This window comes from Taeniopygia guttata, chromosome Z (assembly GCF_048771995.1).
Source record: "Taeniopygia guttata chromosome Z, bTaeGut7.mat, whole genome shotgun sequence".
In the NCBI taxonomy this organism is placed as follows: domain Eukaryota; kingdom Metazoa; phylum Chordata; class Aves; order Passeriformes; family Estrildidae; genus Taeniopygia; species Taeniopygia guttata.
Window position 1 is genome coordinate 73,035,845 of NC_133063.1, and position 21,632 is coordinate 73,057,476.

At 36.4% G+C, this 21,632-nt stretch overlaps 1 protein-coding gene across 15 annotated transcripts in view; it reads right to left on the bottom strand.

Annotated features, from left to right (window-relative positions):
• The window catches only part of NFIB (nuclear factor I B), a 170,001-nt gene that overhangs the window by 56,517 nt on the left and 91,852 nt on the right, over window positions 1–21,632 (bottom strand). For all 15 annotated transcript variants that reach the window (XM_030258968.4, XM_030258955.4, XM_030258954.4 and 12 more), the window contains exons 3-6: window positions 15,224–15,277; window positions 4,190–4,258; window positions 1,999–2,119; window positions 14–132 (exon numbers count right to left, since the gene is read on the bottom strand). In XM_030258968.4, coding sequence (XP_030114828.1) covers window positions 14–132; window positions 1,999–2,119; window positions 4,190–4,258; window positions 15,224–15,277 — 363 coding nt within the window. The remainder of the gene's footprint in view (window positions 1–13; window positions 133–1,998; window positions 2,120–4,189; window positions 4,259–15,223; window positions 15,278–21,632) is intronic.

Consider the following 21,632-nt stretch of genomic DNA (forward strand, 5'->3'; position numbering starts at 1 on the left):
CCATGCTACTCACCTTGATCTCTTTCATGCCATGTCCTACTTCCTGCAGCTGGTGAATTTGGAGAAGGATAGAAGTCTCCTGTGGGGCTTGGCTCCATATTTTCATCTATGGAGATAGTTTTGGGTCTTTTGCTGTTGAAGAATTGTGAGATTTGTCAGTAAATATAATATTCATCTAGTAGTGATATATAAACTCTCTGGATCTCTACAAATATTTTAATAGAGAGTAATTCAGACTACTAAACCCCAAACAACCAAAAAAAACCTGGCTATTACAACCTACATTAACTTGCACATGCAATGTTAATAGTACATGATGCAGGTATGCACGTGTGTTATTCCCATGACTCAATATGTCAAAGATGGCATGAATGGGTAATATAACAGTCCACAGCATTTCATGGAACAACCAATAAACCAGTTCCTGTAGCCTACCAAAGAAAGATTGTGTCATGAAGGTACTAAACTCTATGCAGGAACACTGAAGTGAAGCAAGTCTCTGGAAAGTGCTACCAATAAGGCCAAGGTAGAACAGGAACTTTTGTGAATGTGTTAAGAAGGAAAAAATATACTTTACTGTATTTCATCAGGTCAAACTCCCAAGCTTTTCAAAGAGGGCTAGTCTGAAACAAACACTTTTCATTTATGACTAGTTAAATTAAAAGTAACAAAAGGCCCATATTTCAAGTCACACTACATAAAATGAGACAGAACTTCAATACAGTGGAGGAAAGTGAAGTTTCTTCATAGCAATATATACTGACACTGTTATACTGACTACCAAAGAAAACCAGAGTAAGGTTTTAATGGTGTGGTACTATTATTATTTTTTTATTATTATTATTATTATTACTGCTACTACTATTACTACTACTACTAATACTACTACTACTATAACTACTACTGCTACACTGTGATAATTAATCCATGTATTCTAATTAATCCATCAATTTCTAAAATGTATTTGGTATACTGCCAAGCTGAAAATATGATGGAGTGAAATACAGGATCATGAGCAAAATAACTCAGAAGAACCAAGTGCTGGTGGAAGAATACCTAAGCCCCCTGATAGTCCTGTTAAATCCTCTCCCACTGTGCAGACACTTCCTGACTGACAGGTGCAGAAATGTGGGACAATGACAGCTCCTTTAGAGCTTGTGATTTCATGGTATAGCAGACAGTTTCAGAAAACCACGGGGCCCTAGGGGTCTGACCCTAGAGGCCCTAGGGTACTTTATCTGGGAGCCAGGAGGAGGTCTCAGCCCTACATCTGTGGGCCCACCAGCTCCTCCCAAGGGAGGAAATGGGACTTTTTCTCAGAGATGGGAGAAGGGAGCATGTTGAACAAGGAAGAAGTCAGTCCCTCAGATTAAATCGCCTGTAGCAGGCAAAGGGAGACTCGAGAAAAATCAACCTGTAACTATCTCACATGTTCCTCCTTCTTTCCACTCTGTTGGGAAATGCTGCCTGAAAAAGTGAGGCATAAAACACTGTTGCATGAGCTGGGCTGTTATGGATGAAAACACTTGTATTTATAGACCTGTCCTAACATCTTTTCTACAGGAAATAGTATCTGTCCAAACATATCTTGCAAGACAAATGTCCAAGAGGGAACCCTGAAAGACAACCATTCTGCCTGCAACCACTCTGAACCCTGCCAGCATGTTCCCAAGTGCTAACCCTTCCTGCAGCTCAGCAACACTTTTGGGATGTGTAGCTGTTCTCCTGGCAAGATGATCGAGTGGGCACTTCAAACCCTGAAAAAAGTTACCAGCATCTTCAATATCATGCAAGATGACAGGCAATAATGACAACATTTCAAATGACAAAATTTATACTTTACAAGTCTGTACGGAGATTATGGCAACATATACAAGTAGCTAGCCTCACAAAATCAGAGGAAATTAACAAAGCAGTTGATTGTTTACAAGATTTGTGAATTGCTTGTCCTACACTATTAAACATGGTTCACATTAGCACTTTTTTTCAAGATTTTACCTGCTTGGTGGAGAGGACAAGGATCTCTGTAGATTTACACCTGAATTCATATCATGGTAATATGGCTGGCTTGGAAGCTCTCCAATTGGGAAGTTTACTCCACTTCCTTGGGTTATGGGTGCTGAAACACACATCATACAAAATCAGAGATAATCTTCTATCTTTTTAGCTATCTTTTCTTTTTTAATACTTGGAAAATGTCAAGATGTTACTACATGTACCTAATTTTCTGCCTCTTCTGGAAACCAAGTACAGACAAGTTGCATCAATGATTATGTATCTAAAAAGTAAATTGTCTTCTGTAGTACTCTACTTAGCAGTTATGCAGATAGAATACATTTATTTTATAAGAGATAATATGGCATCACCAATATGGAAAAGATAATACAAACCTTAAGCACTATAATGAATGAGGCCAGGTTTATGAGGACAGCTAGTATTATTTATTAAAGAACTGAAAAAAATTGAAAGAAGAAACTTAGATACACAATATTTCATTTTCCTTAATGTTAACTCTTATGTATTAAAAATAGCCTTCTGTGTTGAAAGCCTGGTTTTCTGCCTTCTTTTTCTTTCACCCTGCGCCATAGGTTGTGCTTTGCATATCTACACCTACATGCAAATACACACAGTCAGTGTTACCTTCACCACCCTAAAGAGTCTGTGTACCATACAGACTCTGGTAATTCAGGAATAAATTATGTATTACATATTGTGGTGTATTTACCTTTGTTCATTGTCTGTGCATTGTGCATTTTAACTACCTTTGGCACTTGAAAGAATAATTGCACATTGTATAAAGTATTTGAAGGTTTGTATTTTTCCTGACAGTTTAAGTACAACTCTGTTGCAGCTTGAGGTTAAACAAATGCATGGTAAGAAATCCCACAGAAACCACATCCTTTAATGCTTATTATTAGACATATATAATGTATAACAGCTCCATAATGCAGAGTTTCATAGCATAATTACAATATTGTTTCTTTTTTAACCTGAATGGCCTTATACTTTAAAATTTACTTAACCATCTGACAACAAAAAGAAAGCTATAATTCACACATCCTCAGCTTTCTAAAACAGCAAAACTATATCTTAAGCAGGCACAAAAAAGGATATGCCTTAGCACTGCAGGATTGCAATGCTTACTATTTTGCTGAAGAATTTAACATAATTTTAATTGTTGAATATTCATTTCTGACCACAGAAAATTAAATAACCCATGCATCTGAAGCCTCAGAAAGTAAATTAAATTCCTCAAGGAACCTGACCTTGCAGGGATTAACACCTGTGCTAAATATGGACAGACATTTTAGAAATTTTGGAAGCCTCTTTGACTTTGTCCTCACTCACCAGAAAAGTGATTTTTCTGGACCATTCAGTCTTTACAATGTTGTATCATCACTGTGGGTGCTTCTAACTAATAGCTTTCAACTATTCTTCTCTACTTCCAAATGAAGTCTTGAGAGAACTACTTTAATAGGTGTTGATAGTAAAGGGAGGAAAAAAAAGGGTCAAGAAGCAACGCAAAATGAAAATGTGGACATGTTTTATGCTATACTCTTATAACAATTATTAGATGTCAACAAAAGAGAGCTTGTATTCTTTTTTGTTTTTCATTTTGCAATCGAAGCTTCACCTGCACTTTTATATTTAATTTTATGAAGGTTTTTACCTGTTCATGTGTGTAATATCTCTGATGCCAAAACAAAACAATGTCATTAGAAATTCAGTTACAGCCAATGCTAAGACTAAAAGAAACACAAATATTTCCTACATTGTTGATCATCCTTTATATGCATACTGTGATTTTTATTTTAAGAGCTACAAATTTAAAAAAAAATAAAATAGTCTGATCTTTCTGCAATACCCAAGGATGTATAGGGCATCCTTTAAACTGTTAAGTCTAACCATAGGTTTTGCTGCATATAGTAATTTTATTAAGACATCAGACCACTAGGTGTGCAGAAGGAGATGTAACAAATTTATTCCATCTTTAAATATCAAATAGATAGAAGATCCATTTGTTTTATTACAAACATGTGCAAGATGGACTGTAAAATATATCAAAATTGTGCATGTTTATAGGCATTTCCTATGCATCTTACATCTTGTGGAAAAAAAAGTTCAAGGAAAAAGCCTTCACTTGATTATAGCAGGCTTTGGAAACAATTAAGCACAAATGTTAACTTACTTCTTGACACTCTCACAAGTTCTGACACATTGAATACTCCGGATTTCACAAAACTGTCCTCAAGGTACACTGAAAAAGACCACAAAACCATAGTCAGCATAATGAGAAGATTAATAAACAAATATCTATCTATAGATAGATTTAAACACCAGCTAACAATGGTATTAATAGTGTCCCAAAACAATAATACACAGATCAAAGTGTACCCAAAGCTGATCGCAGAACCTAATGTAAGCTGAAACTCAGGCAAAGGCACAAAAAATTCTTAAGGATCTGCAATAGAGCAATTTTTAAAAAGTATATGAAAACTAACAAGCAATATACCTAGTCCCTAGCTATCCATCAAAATAAGCATCTGAGAACTTGTTTCTTTTACTAGTCTTGAAATTTTAAGTCAGTATTGAACTACAACCAGTGTCAGCTAGATAAGCAATTTCCTTATAGAGCAGTTCTGTCCTTGCATATGTTTCTGCTGAATAAATTTTTATTTAATTCTCACCTTGCTGTGAGTTTACAATAGAGCCTGCATTACTAAATCATTATCTCTGAGGCAGATGAGGGGCTTGCTATTATTTCCAGGAAAAACAGGAACTGAACAAAGCAGCTAAGCTAATATGTGGGGGGGTGTTTTATATACACACTGAATTGTGTATCTAGAAACCTATGTTTAAGAAAACAAAGAATATTTTTTTGGCCTGTATTTACTCATTTTAAGATAAATGTATTTGATACACATTCTCTGTTGTGAAATTCAGGCATAAGTTGGAGTATTGCTGTGAAACAGCAGCTGATAAGCCATATCTCAGTAGTGTAACTAGTAACCTTATGCAAAGAGAGCTAAGAAACCCATGTTTCTGTGGAAGCTTCATATCAATAATCACTGCAAAGGCTGTATTAGTGAATTTGAGATTCCATAGCATCATGGTTGTTATTACAGGCAGTAATTACAACCATTTACAAACAAAAGTATTTAGATCTATACTTGGTGCAAATTGCTGTTTCAAGTTACTTTTTAACTTACTTTCATGTGAGACAGTGTACTTAGAATTTCTTACTGTAGTTGCCCTAATCTCTTTTCTGAATAAACACAGATTTTTTCTTTTGAAAATAAATTGTCAATTTTCTCTTCCCGGTGTTTGAAGGAGTAAAAGTATTCTAGATGTCTTAACTAACAAAACAAATAAACAGAAAGTACAGGACTATCTACTTATTTAGAAAACAGTGGTTTGATACCAGTCTCTTTGGATTTCTTTTGTAAATTGCTGATTTTATCTTCAAGTGATTTAGCAAAAACAAGGCTAATATAATCAGAAAAGTAACTGTAAAAGCAGTCCATTTTACCTGAGAGGTCTGTCCTTCATATATCTGGAGACACCTCTACTCACTTTCTAGGGTCAAAAAGAGGTCAGAGGCAAAAAGAGTGGTTTTCCCTGCTTATTAGTCCCATGGAGCTGCCTCATCCAGTGCCCCTGGTATTGTTTACCAGTGCAGGTATAAACAGTGCACCAGAGAGCATAAACTGAAAGAATAGGAACCCATCTGACCAAGCACATTCCTAAATATCTCCGTTACGCTGTCAGACCTATAGGAAAATGTCAGTCTTTCCCAGCTGAGAACCACCCCATGACCAAGCACCACAGGTGTACAGAGCACTGCAGGCCTGTGGAATCATCCTGAACAGTGTTCTGCCAGTGCAGTCATCTTCTCATCTCACAGTCAACATCACTTCACACACTATTCCTGCACGTCTATATTCCCACTAGTAGCTCTTCAGGTCTCCCTTCCTTTTTAATTCACTTCCTTTCATATTTCTCTGTCTCTCATTTTAAACAGATTTTCTCCATATCCATGACTCTTTCCTTTCTTACGACCCTTCACCTGGATATTGACAGCTCATCTGCAGTGTCTAAGAAATGAAAGATTTTCTCTTTAATTTTCTGCATTCTCTTGCACTGTTTCTCCATATTTTTTGTGTGGATGAAAACATAACATAGTTTCTGAAACATTTACTTCTTTATTTGACAGAACTTGGTGTACTGATGTAACAAAAACATAAAACAGTAAATTTTTGCTTTTCCTTTCCTAGTCAGTTATTGGTTTTTAATCTAAGATCAGGCAAGCTGGATGAATGCTACTAATTCCTCAAGCAATGGCAAGCTTTCCCTTTTCTGCTTATTTCCTCCAGCAGGAAAAAATCTAAAATTGCTGCATGGAAGGGAGATTTCCAAAGAGAAAATGGTTTCTTGATTTTAGTTGGCTCATAAGTGAAGTGTGGCATAAAGCCAGCGTACAGCCATGCAGCCAGCTCTGTAGCTGGTAATGAGACATGACTGGACTTCTCTGCTGTTTATCTGAGCACAACTACTTTGAATGACAAAGCAGTCTCTCATTCAAGGCAGACTAACTTGAGTGAAGCTTTAGCCAACTGTAAATTAATCAAGCTATCATTATAGTGAGAACAAGACCCAAGGTTCATACTAAAAGAAGAAAAAGCCTATGTTTAATTTTATATGTTAGAATGCAGATGTGTACATGTGTTCATGCATACATACTCAGACATATATGTTTAACCTTCAGTCTACTTTCATGGATTATTAATTTTTCTCACTGACAATATTGAGAATACATACATAATATAAAGAACAATAGAATGTTTCTCTCCTTGTGATAATGAAATGGGAACAGGAAAAGTATTTTGCCAATCTAGTGCTACCACCATCTCTCATCCCCTCACAAAAAAATGCATTGTTGACTGATGGGACTCATCCAGGTTTCATCCTGTCTTGGAATGGCCAAAAATAATGACACCCACAGACATATGCACATTCTTTGGTAGGCATAAGGAAAGAAAGGAAACTGCAGCTATTTTTTCTCTATGTAGTGTGACAAATTATTATCAAAGAATTAATTCAAAAATAAGCAATCAGTGTCATAGCACTGAGCAACTTCATCCTGAGCTTTATGTTCTAACAGGGAAGGTGGACTCCAATGCTGACTCTGGGTGCATGTTAGAGTCCAATACCAGTGAACTTCAAAAGTTTCACCTAGTTATGAAGATGATCTGTGGTGAGCATGTTACACAACTGTTACTTGGCTCCCAGCTGTACAAGAGGAAAATATTCTGTGCCATTATAATGCTGTAATTTGTTGTGGAAATATACAGTCTACGTTAAGACAGAGGTTAAACAGCAAAACTGTATGCAGAAGGTAAGCAGTATAGGACATTTTCTGTATATGTTGTGAGATACTGCCTTTTACCTAATGAAGCTGATCACACCACTGAATAAGACTTAACATTTATATTCACATTATTACATTTCATGCAAGAAAAATATGTGTAGAATATATTAAGATACTTCATACAGTATACTTCATACTTCATACTACATACATATGTATATACAGTATACATATAAAAAAACATACTTTTTTTTTTATTGCCATTTGATTTATGTTAATATGTTAAAGAAGCTTAAATTAGTGTGTGTTTCTGATCTATTCAGTACGGACATTAATGCATTTGATATGTCTATTGTATTCCTCACAATTTACTGTATCTTTCGATGGTGGTCATTGTAACACTTTGCTGTCTTTATCATTCAAACATAACAAAAGCATTGGGTATTTTTATTTAATAAAATTCATCCTCCCTGAGAGATGGCACTCTGAAATGCATATTAATAACTGTCATTATTCTTAAAAATCTGATCTCTACAAAAGGAGAATGTCTGACAAAACTTCTGTAGCGAGATCTTGTATAAAAAGTCAGTAACATCCAAAACCCATATATAAGAGTGGATTTTTTACATTTTTCTCCTAGTTTTTGTACATGGAGACTATAAAATCTCTCTCTCCTTACCTTTTTTAAAGAAAACTCACTGATGAAAAATACCGTTTCCATTTAATTCCACAGTAACCAGGTCAGTGGCATCAACAATGAATGAACAGGTTAAGCCAAGCAGCAGTTCTGATCAAGCTCCCATACACAGTCAGTAAAGGAAGAAACCTTCAGCAATGCCTCCAATTGCTGTAGAAGTTACTGCTCTAGTCCTTGCACCTCTCCCACTCTATTTCTGCACTGTGCCTTGTACTACACCTTGAAGAGACGAGATACAAGCATAGCTTTTCACTGTTCTAGCCATGCAAAAAGTTAAAGGCTTAGGACGGGGGAGGAAATAAATTTCAACTGACTGAAAAATTTCAGTTTCCTGAAACAATTACTCTAACTAGCTTGTTCTCACATTACTTAAAAGCTTAAAAATGACGTTTAGCTTTGAAAATTTTTAACCAATCTTTTTATGTCTTCTGATTTAATTGTATTTTTATGAACAGAATGCCTGTTTTTGTTCTGCTGCATATTGGCTAGCACCTAACCATAACACTGTTTCCTGGCACAAATATAAATATAGTTTTCACATTGATACTGCCTTGGTTTTGAGCAACTTATAAAAGAAGGGTGAGGACCCAACCAGTGCTGGAAACAATTTGTATTAATATACTTTTACTACTGGATCTTTAAAAAGAGGAATTATAGAACAGCAAATAGACTACTAGCAATAAGAAAAATACATACAATATCAGGAGCTACCATGAAAGGCTGAAAACATAAGCCTGGTTTATAAGATACAGCTGTACATAAACTTTAAGTTATGCAGGGTAATGTTCTGGATGCTGCTAGCTACCGCTTTGTACAGATTCTATCTACAGTCAGAAGTGGTAATGAAAAATTAGTCTCACGCTGTTCATAAGTCAAAATACAGTCAGCAGACATACAGTTTGTTTTCTTGTTACTGCATGCATTGAAACCAGAATCTAAAAAATAGTACCAGAAACAGAATATCTTAAAGACCAATATGGGTGGATAATATTTGCCAAATAGTGACAAAGAAGATTTCAGTAATGATATCATTGAAACAGTTGAAGGTCTGCCTAGAGAATTAGTCTATTTTTGCTATCACACAACATTCTGCAGTAATGTAGGATACCCACAGTTTGGTTTGCATTCTTTTTTCCTCAGAGTTGCAATAATGTTGTAACTGGGACAGGAAGCAAACTTGCAAAATCATTCCCTGACTCCATTGAACTTATAGCATGAATAGGAACTAAAAAGCCAAATGTGCCATTTTCAGAAACAAATGAGATTTTTGACATCCTCAAAATTATAGCCAAAACAATAGTAATCTGTGTGTTTTAATTTGAAGAAGTGGGCTTAATAGATTCTGAAATCCATTACTAGAATTGAAGAAGTGAGTTGCCCTGAAACCTAGCAAGTAACAGAAAGGATAAGTAACACATACGGATATTGCTTTCGGTTCCAGAGGATCTCAGGGTGTACCAAAACTACAGCCAAGATTTAAGAAAAAGTTGAGGGGACTGCTTTCTAACAGCTATAGGGCTAGTAGATACAAAAAGGGAATTTTCTGATGCCAAAGCAGGTTTCTGGAATTCCAACTGATAACATAGGAGTTTTTAGTAAATTATTTCTCTCGGTATGCTTTCAAGTAAAACCATCACATCCACCATTGAACACAACAGCATCTGAATCAGCATGAGAATTGATCACAGCATCATTTATTCACACAGCAGTTTCATAAAAAAGGACAGCCAATGCAAACAAGAATGTTAAAGTAATCCTAAACCAGCAGACAGTTGCAATTACCCACACCCAATTCCAAACCAAAAGGTCAAAAACTCTCTCTTTTGGAAAGCAGGGCTGTATTACCTGTACAGGTCTATGAGTGCCAAGGTAGTACAGCTGGGCACTGACCCCAGAATGTCCCACCCGACCCTTTCCAGCTCCCTGCTGGGAAGTAAAGAATCATCTCTCAACCTCTGACATTACTAGTTCATAGAGCATTTGGAAAAGGGAGAACTTCATAGAAAATCAAGATCTGACCAAACCCAAACCTGTTTTATTTGAAGATTACTATCTGAGAAGACACAGCTACAAGCATATGAGAAACAGCAAGCATTTCAGGATATCTACTCCCATGCTGAAAAAGAGGTGAATATTTGTTTATTTAAATACAATTCTGTTTGAATTCCCTATACTGCTACTATGACATCATTGCTTCCACAAGAAAAGCTGCTTACAGTGATGAGGCCAGGGAATATCTCTTCTATTCCAATTAATTAGGGGGCTAATTCTCCACCCACAAGAGGGTAGCTTGCAATAGAGTAAAGTAATGAAACCATCTGTGGTCTGAGACATTCAAAACTCAAAGACATTTGTCACTTGCCTTTCCAAGAGGGTGCAAAGGTTGAGACCACATTTCTCTTCAGAGGTTGTTTCTGAAACTATACATTCTAAAACTTAAACCAGAAATACTTCTATCTGAAACAGAAATATATAGGCAAATTTATTACACACTTCTAAGGGCTTGATTAAAAAAAATTATTCTCCCAATGGCTGCTAGGCCATATGAAAGTGCAAGGAAAAACTTTGGGGCTCTATGGCTGGAAGAGGGATTTGCATATTGAGAGATAGGTGAGGCTCCTTGCACGCTTTTTGGTAACCCCTTCTTTAATTGAAAACAAAACAAAACAAACTTCATGATTTCACTCAGGTCTTATTTGGAAGTGGTTCCTAAAATAAAATTTCTTGGGAAAAGAGAAGAGTAAAAATTATTCCAGGACAATGAGGCTGGGACTGGGGTTTCAACTACCTATGCCTCATTCAGATTAAGAATTTCATCTCTAGACAAATTCCCTGACAACATATCCTGAGTTATTGTGAAGGAAAGAAGGAAAAAAATGGGGTGTAATGAAAGGCAAACAGGCAGATAAGTTTGTCTAGCTCCTCATCCAGAAGTGTTACCCCATATAAATAATTTAATATTTATTAGCAAACAAGCTCAAACCTGAGCTAAAATGAAACAAATTCCATCAAGAAAAAAAAAAATCCAAACAAATAAAAAAATCTAGTGTTTGCCACTTGCTAGGAAATATAGCTCTAGTAACCTCTGAATTCATCTTCTTGGATAAAAGCAAAAATATGAATTCACTCAACTTCCCCCACCAAAGAGGTTCATACCTATCTGTGTCAGGATAGCTGGGTTACCTTTGCACTTTCTGAAAAGCTATCTTTTGTATTCCCCATTGCTGGACAAAAATGGCTCCAACATCTAGAAGGCATTCATTAAAAGAGAGACTGGTTGCAAGCTTACAGCAAATTTAATCTCCTCACTGCCCTATCCAGACAGTGTTTATCAATATTACTATTTCTTACCCCTGTTTTAGTTGCTTAAAAAGTCTGTCTTCAAAGATTTGAGCAACACAGGTACAAGTGGACACAGTTGTGTTAACGCTGATGTATAAATGAAATCTGCCAAGCAGCAACCTTAAACCAATGGCAAATAGCAAGAAGCCTTATTAATATCAAGTTGTTGTGGGCAGCAGGCAGAAAGGGAAAGAATAACAAAGCAAAGCAAAATCCAGAAAATTCTCACCTAGAAGAACTGGCTAGTGAGAACTGTATCTTTGAAGACCATATTGTTATGGTTGGGGTCAATATCATTAGCTTAATTACAGTTGTAGATATTTTTCTCTTTTTTCTCATCCTCATAATTTTCTTATGCTTAAGAGATTAATTTACTGAAAGATGACATCTTCTGTCTTCAGTACATATCCTGCCACACAACTGCATATATTTCCAGATGCACTTGTGAAGACTTCTTTTTTTAGATTTTCTTAAACTGTATAAAAGACCTATGGAACTTGCAGAGAGCAAATAATAATGCAGCATTAGACTGAAACTGCCACACTAGGTTACCTTTGACAGACTGCTTCAGCTGTACCTCAGAACATTATGAGCACAAAGAAGCAAGACACACCTAAACTACTTCAGTTGCATTTGGGTTTTGGTGGCTTGCTGATGTTTGGTTTTTGTCTGCAAAAATATGGGTATTTTCAAACTTCTAATCAGGTGAGTCTCTATCTGTTCAGACACCCTCACCGGGGCCTTTGTCACGTCCAGTCTGTCTTTTAAATAATGTAAACTTTTAATAGTTAGGACTGTGCTAGCACAGAACAAACTTAAATATCAGGAATTTGAAGGCTGATGCAGACAATAGTAGTGTTCAGATTTTTCTCCTCTCTCCGTTCAATTATGCTCATCTGTCTCTCTGGAACTTATTTAATAGTACTTGTAGGGAAGCAAAATTTACAACCCAGCCCTCTGAAAAACAAGATTCAACCTTTATAACAATATGCTAATACAAATATATATTTAGAAATATTTTTTATAAAATATATAATTCAAAGTTATTGAAAAATAAAACTTAGAGGTGGATACCCCGATGTAGCTACGAAAGCTACATACCACTTTCACAACAACCTATATCACAGGTCTTATCACTGCATTAGGCTATCAAAATATTCAATGTATTTTAGGAACATATTGTAAAGAATTCCAGCAAATGCTCTTCATATTCTTTTGCTTGGCAAGTGATTCTACCCTCTCTCCAACTTGTTGTTAGGACAGCAAATTACCAGACACCCTGAAGAATGCAACAGTCTCGCCAAACCTAGAAAAAAAACACTCTTAACACCAACAGCTTGCCAACTACCACTCAGTTTCCAGCATCCTCTTCTTTGGCAGTATCTTTGTGAAAGTGGTGGCATCCAAAATCTAACAGCAACATCTCTTGCCAACATCCTGGCTCCTTGACATACAGGCGCTAGAACAAAACATGACAGCAGAACAACCCTCCCTGGCACTACCAGTCCACATACTCCTGACCTGGAACTCAGAGTGGATATCCCCCAGGCTGCTGACAGAAGTAACTGTCTGGCTCTAATAAGAAGAATTGTAAGTTTAGTAAGAAAGAATAGGACAGTAGTGCTTTTTCCAGAGAAGCTGAATGGCATGCAATTCCTTCTCATTCTCCTGCACAGCTCCAGAAGTCCTGTACTCTGCTGTCCCACAAACCACAGCACTTTGACCTTGCCAGCTTAACTCCAAATCAGTATTACACAGGGAAGCTGAACAAAGCTAGAAGGTCATCCTCCAAGAGATGGCATTCAATTATCCTTCTGTCTCTGTTTAAATGAAGGCTTTTAAGGGAACCAAGGCACAGCTTCTATTTTCTGTCCCAGCTTGGCAGCAGACAAAGGGATAATACTGGCTTCAGTGACTCCAAATCACGAGAAAGTGTAATGCTCATATTTAAAGCAGAAAGTTTCAAGATGTTTCAGATTTATGTTTTCTATGTCACTTCACCTTCTGAAACAGTGGAGTTTGTCAAACATTATATCTTGACCTACAAGTCTGACCACAAGAAAGCCTATGCAGCTTGTCTGCTGCCTTCCCCCAAGGCTCTGTTACTGGCAGCAAGATTACTCCTTACTGTACTTAAGACTGGACTCACTACAGGGTGTGATCCTCAACAGTAAAATACATACTGCTACCTTTCTTCTCCTAATGCTAAATGGTACTTCAAAAGCAGAATTTTAAAACATGTTGGAAGAGAGTTGACCCTGCCTTCAGCTTCCCAAACCCAGAAGCTACAAAAAAAATCCTTCAAAATTACAAGGGGTAAGGTAATGAATTTGGCTTTTCTTCCACTTACAGGGATGTTCTAAAAGCAAATAAATTTTCTACGGTTAAATGGTCTAAATTTCAAAAACAGTAATTATCCTTAGGGAAGTTTTTCATATTTATTTATGAGAAAATTTGCTCCTTTGGGAGCAAATGCTAATTTGCTATTCTACATAATTTAGGCATGTATTTAATAGAAAAATAAAATTTCACTCTCAAAATTCCACACAGTTTGGAAAGAAACAGCATTAAAGTCTCCAATCGAAACTGATAATAAGCCTGCAAAATCCCTTAAAGGAAAAAAAAAAAAAGCAATTGCATTAGAATTTAGAATTATGTTATTTGACTTGTCTGCCCTCTTACCTGTAAAATACATCTGCTATCTCCAAGCATATGTATCTGGGGTTTATATTACAGGAATATGACTTTTTGTATAAAAATCTTTGATGGTTCTCCCACTTTTGGATATTCACACACAATAGACATGACATATTTCACAAACAGAGAATACTTTGATGATATGCCTACTACAAAACTGTACAACCACAACGCAGACTGTTTATCCTAATGCTGTAACAGATCTAGAAAATATCCATGTATATGTTAACAGCCCAGCAACACAAAATTATGTCCTGGTCAGAATATAGATAGTTTCTGAATTAGAAGATCAAAGTTCCAGCTTGTTTCAGATACACACATTTTCTGAGAGCTCAAATGAGAAGATATGATGTTATGATAGTGGGTAGTGTCACTCCTTGGTCATTACAAAGTGATAGTGTGTCTGTCACAACTGTTTGTCTTAGTCTGATAAAATTCGTAACATGGCAAAGGTTTACAAGATTGACTAGTACAGCCCAATTGATTAGAAGGATAGTCTCATGAAAATTCAATAAACCTTTTGTCTAAACAGACTGGAATGGCAAATCTTGGGTTTGATTTTCTCTTGTGTTTTTATTATAAAAGAATCCTTGAAAGGAACATTTACACTAACATCCCTCTCAAAGGAAAATCAAGTGTCACTAGCCATGATGCATTAACATGTTCAAAGACTGCTCTGAGCTGATGCAAAAAAATTATTTCAAATTAACACATTTTTAATTTATAAAGTAAAAATGAAAAGTAAAAAAGCTGGTAGCTGTCACAGAGTTTAAACATGGGTAAATTTTCTTTTGCCTGAGATTAAAGAAAACTGGTAGCATTGGAAGACTTTAATAAAAATAAAGTTATTTGGGATCTTGTTTCCTTACTCCCACTTCCTTACCCATCCCCACTTAGAAAATTCTAAAAACAGTGAGATAAAAGAAACACTCCTTAGATAAAATTGATGTTGATAAAACAGTAATTAAGGCACTGCTAGTTTAGAGGAACTAAAGCATCACAATTTATCCTGATTATACTTACCAGTGCAAGAGCAATTAAACTCTCTTTAGCTATTATCAGCAGTATCATTGTTCTCAAATAATGTTAGATGCATATATTCTGGAACTTATATTTACCTGGTGGATTCTTGGCAGGATCATTGTGGCTTGGACTTCCTGGTTGTCCAGAATCTATAAAGAAATTAAAGAAAAGTTTTAATAATTTGTTTTGCAAGTATCTCACAATCTTTTAATGCCCTCTACTAACTACTAAACTAATTCTTTAAAAGTCATTTCCTTGATGTTCTATATGAAGCATTATTGAACAAACACTCTCCCTGCAGCCTATTTTATGCAGAAACATTGTGAAAGATGCAATGATCTTAATAAGAAGAACATGTAGATCACTAAATAATAACAAGAGAGTCTTTCAGTTAAATTCTGAAGTTGCAAACACATTTACAAGGGTACCTTTTCATTCCTTTTCCCTCCATCCCCCAAATATAATATTGCGTAATGAGTAAAGCAAAGGTAACCTCTTCTCAGGCAATGACCAGAAAGACACACTGGATCAGGCAACTAGTGGTGCTTGCAGTGATGAGGCCTGTTCCTTGAGCTTTTCCTTAAAGCACAAAGGCTTACATTGCTTCCACAGACTCATGACTGCAATGAGGCTATGACGGTCTGTTTAAATACAATATGGTCTTTGTGTTCTTAGTCTGTGAGAATTTCTGTTGCGAAATTAAATTTATGTAACATAAAAACTAACAAAACTCAGTGTAGACTTCAAACTGTTTTCTTTTGCACCTACATGCACCTACATGCACCATACATGCACCTACTGAATCAAAAGAATAATGTAATTTTATGTTAATACACTAAATAATAAATTATATCTTTATTAATAAAAACAGTTTATTTTAAAAACACCTACTTTTCGCTGTATTCCCACATCAATAATACAACAAAACCCTGCTCCAATGATAGAAATTAACAAAGATATATAAAAAAAAAATAATGCAGAGAGGAATAAATGAAGTATCACCATTTTTTCCCACATACAGGATGTTTTGGAGCTGTTTTAGAGTCTGAATAAAAATACCAATTTTCTCAAATGTAGTAGTGTTATTAATAGCATAAGACCACCAAAAGATTTTATCATAGCACCATAGAAACCGCTACCACCAAATGAATTCCAGATGGATGTAGAGCTGTTGAATGCATTGCTGCTTACAATGCCCAAATTAAAGAATTAAAAATATAGAAAAGAAAAAAAGTTTATATCAACAAATATTTTTCCTTCAATTACTATTACTTGTTCTTATAGCTGATGTAGTCCTCATCATAGATTGAGAGATTTCCTCTACCTGCTACAAGAAGTTCATTGAATTTGGTTGCCACTCATTCTGCAGCTTCATAAACATTGCTTGACTCATTTGTCGGTCAAACACTTTAAGGTAACACAAGATTGATTCTATAGAAGATTTTAACTGAGATGGAAATACTTTTCAGAGCTCAGGTTCAACTAAGTTGATCTGAATGGCAGGCATCTCAAAATATACACATCTGGCTAGCTACTTGACTACTGGAATTCTAAGGCACATGTGAAACTCAGTTCCAAAGGTGTTAAAAAACACAACTAACTTTCCCAATATTGGATTAAATCATTATTGTACACAATAACATGCACAATGAACAGGAATTTCCCATGAAATTTCATCTATCTTCTTCAGCCTTGGGCAGGAAACATGAAGGGCAGGACTGTGAGCTGGATTCTGCCCTTACCATGGTTTGGCACCTGAGTACTCTTAGAAGTCCCTAAGAGTAAAGTCCCTAAGTCCCTAATGTGCAGCACAATATACATCCATTCAGTACGTCTGCTTCTTTGCATTATATGATACTTCCCTTAAAATAATTAAATCAAGTTAATTTGAAAACCTAATCAGCTACAAGAAATGCTAAGAGTCTAATATTTCTCCACATATGGACCAATTTGTGGAGAATCATCCTTTTTCCTGTGTGAATTAGATATTCCTCTAATAGATATTCGTTGTGTCTGCAAACCACACATACCACTATTTAAATTCAAATTATAAGAGAGGATTAATTTTACACAGCAATGGTCAGAGTGTAAAACTATTGCAGATGTGGGGCTAAATGAACTGACAATTTGGTAGTAGATAAACCCAATAAAGCTTGAACAACATAGCTTCAGGATCACAGAGATTTGAAACAGAATTAATGAGACCTACCAGAAAATAACTTTTGAAGTTTTCTTCTGTTAAAATTCACTCAAAAGAAGCACAAAGTGAAGTAATTTTTCCAATCTTGCATAGCAATTTACCTTTACTTCTAGTTTCTGGATTCAGGATTTAAAGATTAATGGCAGTTTGAATAATTGTTATTATAGTAAGAAATTTAGCAAATAATTTTCTAATTATAGGTATAAGCAGTTGGCTATTATAATTTTCCAGTCAGACTTAGCTTTGGGTTTAGGTAACTACTCAGTTATCATGGCTTTTATGTACTGATTCTCAATCTGTGTTTTTTGAGATCTCAAAGCGATTTTGAGAAAGCAAGGGATTACTGAAGAAGAATATGGGAAGAAACTTATCTAAGCCTTCACTAAATGCAGTTGAAAAATCAAGGTCTTTTATTCTGTATGAGAGCATCAGGCTATGGAACTGCAGTTAAAGCAGAGAGCCATCTGATCCTCAAGATGAAAGACAGACTTGAGATGGCCTATGATGATTCAATTCTCTTACCAATGTCAGTAATTACTAAGTACTCTTCTGTTTTGATTGGATGCAAATAGCTTTGCAAAGTACAAAAGAATCATGGTCATTATAGGATTGAATTATATTAATAACTTCATATAAACAGAACACTGAATGAACAGATACATTGGAGCAATGCTCTTCTAAAAGAGGGAGTAAGAGGCATTTTTGGGAAGCCATAGAAGCTACGAAACTAAAACACTTGCTAATACACTTTAAATCTTTCTTTGTTGTCTGTACAAGACCGCTAATTAACAACATGAGCCCTTTCTTCCAGGAAAGGGAGATGGAGAAAGATATAAAACAAATTCATTGTCTGTCTAGCTGGATTTGCATTCAACTGTCCTAGCAAATAACTCCCAAGCAATTTCCAAAGCTAGAAGCTGGATGAAAAGATACACAACAAGGAACAAATCAAATGTTACACAATGAAACTGAACTTTACATAATTTCCATTTAGGTAGCTCCCAACTGTAAGTTCCCTTAGTTTTATTTTTGCTATTGTTGTAGTGGTTGATAGGAGCAAAAGGTCTACACACACCATTTCCCAAAAATGGATTTCATGTGCACCTCACAGCTACAGTAGCACATCTTCCACTCTGCTCTTTTTGATGCTGACTCATAAAACTTATTTTTGATAAGTTATTGCCCAATGGATTAACAATTTATATGAAACAGGTTCAAGCCAGACTTTACTTTTAACAGATCATGTAACCCTGATGCACTATATGTATAACTTATCGTGATTTAGCATGGCTTTCTCCAAATATTCAAACTCTATATCAAATTACTCTTGCTTCTACGAGATTGTATGACAGGATGAGACAAGATGCTGACATATATTTAATACCTAATTTTTTTCCTATGTTTTCATTTCCAGGGGTTGATCACAATGAGCATCTGTGAGTGCAGGTAACTCTTAGTGCAGCCAGATTTAAGACAGAGAGCTGAGGCCTGTTTCAAATGAAAAAATAAGCTTCCATTTTCTCCATGGTACACTAGGAAATATCTTGGCTTCATAAGGGAGAGGAAAATTTAAAAAGCTGTGTCTATAAAAACCATATAGCAAAGGATGAGAGGCTTTCTCCCTTTGAACCACATGGTCTTTGACAAGCAGGAAGGACACCCATGCCAGCAAAGCCAAACAAGTCACATTGCCATTCACCAGCTTCCTGAAGGATTTTTAGTACTGCACACCTCAGTAACCTTTCACTTTTCAGCTGATATGATACTCTCTTTAAAAAGTAAGCTGTTATACCTTCCTGATGCCCCATCTTGTACAAGAAATTTTGGTTTTAAGGCTCTCTGTTAGAGCATAATATCAAAGGCATTGAAAATAAGTAGAAGCAGAATCTGCTAAAATCTAAAAATATTTTCTAAAGCCATATCTTAGGGAAATAAGTAGATTGCCCACAGGCAAATGAACTTTTTCAGTGGTTTCAGTGAACACATTTCTATTTGCCACAGGCTATGAGGACAGCCTTTAATCAGCCTCAGCTGATCTCAGCTGATAGACACTAATTTAATCATTCACCAACAGGTAAATACATCTTGCTCTTTGATAGTCTCTGATTTTGGTATGAGGGATAAGGGACCATAGAAATGTGGCCATCATCAGACCATGTATGACGTTGCTCAAACTTTCACATTCATACGCAGCACTTGACTGCTGACAGAATCACTATCATGAATAAGAATCAGAACTACCTTCCAGACTGTCAGGATTACTTTGCCATCTGATATCACTTGATGCAAATGGTTTTACCCCTGAAAATCACAAGATCACAGGTAACCATAGTGTCATAGACTTTGGGATGTCTTCCATCTCAGTCCATCTAATCAATTCTTGATCTCTCAAAGACTCTCAGAACACCCATAGCAAAGAGAAGTAAGACATCTTCCTCTTCTCCAAAGCAAATAACATGAGCCGTAAAAATCCATAAAACAAAGAGATAAATAATTTCATCCCTGTACTTTAAGTCATCACTTTGACTTATTATTACTCTAATTTTACTACATAACTTCCATTTACTGCCTACACTATTTTACCTTGACAAAGAAACTCATTGGTTTGACAAACTTCCCAAACAATTGTAACAATTGTATTTTGCAAAAGCAATGTTGTTCTTTGTGTAGTCTTTCTCTATCTGACAATAGAGACCATCTGTACCATTTTAATAGCATTATTCACACCAACTCTTGTGATAGGACAGCTAAAAGTGGTTTAATGCATTATCTACTGAAAAGTGGGTAATATCCACTGAAAGGCTGTTATAAACATGGAAATGCTAATGTCACTGTTGTTTTCATAAGTGTGTTAGCTTGACGGGGGATTTATTTTTCACATCTTCATAGATGTGATATTCACTTAATTCAAATACTTCAGAAAATTTTGGCTCTCTGAGGTCCTCTGATAAAATGTTCACCACCACCAATTCGTTTGGTGAACACAAGTCCTGTGAGGAGTTCTGAGGGATCTGACATTGTTTAGCCTGGAGAAAAGGAGGCTGAACATTATTGCCCTCTACAGGGATTTGTAACCAGGTGGGATTACAAGAGGAAACAGCCTCAAGTTGCATTAAGGACAGTTTTGTTTTGACAGTAGGAAAAAATTCTTCACCGAAAGGTAGCCAGCAATTGGAAACAGCCACCCAGGGAAGTCAGGAAGTCACCTTCTTTGGAGGCATTTCACAGACCTATAGATGTGACAGTTAGGAACATAGTTTAATGATGGACTTGTCAATATTAGGTTTACAGTTCGACTTCAAGATTTTAAAGGTCTTTTTCAACATAAAGGATTCCATGATTATATGTCCCTGAAGAGATATGGTATGCAGCACAGTTCACAGAAGGAGGAAGCAGCATCTTAAAAAGCAAGTAGGGCTTCACTATGAGAAAAACATGTTTGCCCTTGCATCTTTTCCAAGAGTATATACTAGCTAGCAATATGCATTCATGACACCCAGGCTGGAAACATCAACAAGACTGAATCAGTGACTTCTTTTAAAAATGTTGTTCTGCTACCCTTATTCTCCAAGAACTTCTTCTGTATTACCAAGACAGCTCTGCTATTGCACTGGGTAACTACACAAAGGGCTAGTCCAATATGTTTTTATTGTGGTTCACATTCATATAACTTGTGGTAGATGAGCAGCTTAGAGAAGTTACCCAGAAGGCATGGTTGGGACCACTCAGGAGACTAGTGCAATAGCAGGAGCTACCCAAAAGGCTGGATGTGGTGAACCTTTGCAGCCAGGCGTCATCAGCACCCATGTGTCACACCACGAGCTGTAAGAGTGACTTTAAGGTTCTTTAAGGTTCTTGCTGCTGTCTAACCTTCACCTACCTGAAAAAGGCAGCAAAGAACAGAGCTGACTGCTGATCCCAGAAAGCTAAGCTGTGTGTTGGTGTTGGTACCTAGGCTTTAGCCCAGGCAGGCAAAGCCTTCAGGGCTCAGACCCTGGAGGCACTTCTGCTGGGACCTGGTCGGGATAGCCAGCAGAAGTTAGGCTGGCTATGAAGTTTTCATTTCAGTTTAAAATTATTTGCTTGGGACTGCGGACACAGCAAGAGCTATTAAGCCATCAGCTTACCCATTTCACCAAATGCCTCCATGCCCTCCCACCCCAGAGAAGCTCACCTATGGCTGGGTGAAACCCCATGTCTGCCACTGGAGGAGCACCCCTATGCCTGGGCTTGTTGAGGCAATAGTGGTGCTGCGTGGGCTGGCAGTGAGGTGGTCTGTGGCATCACAGCCCAATGGGTCATAG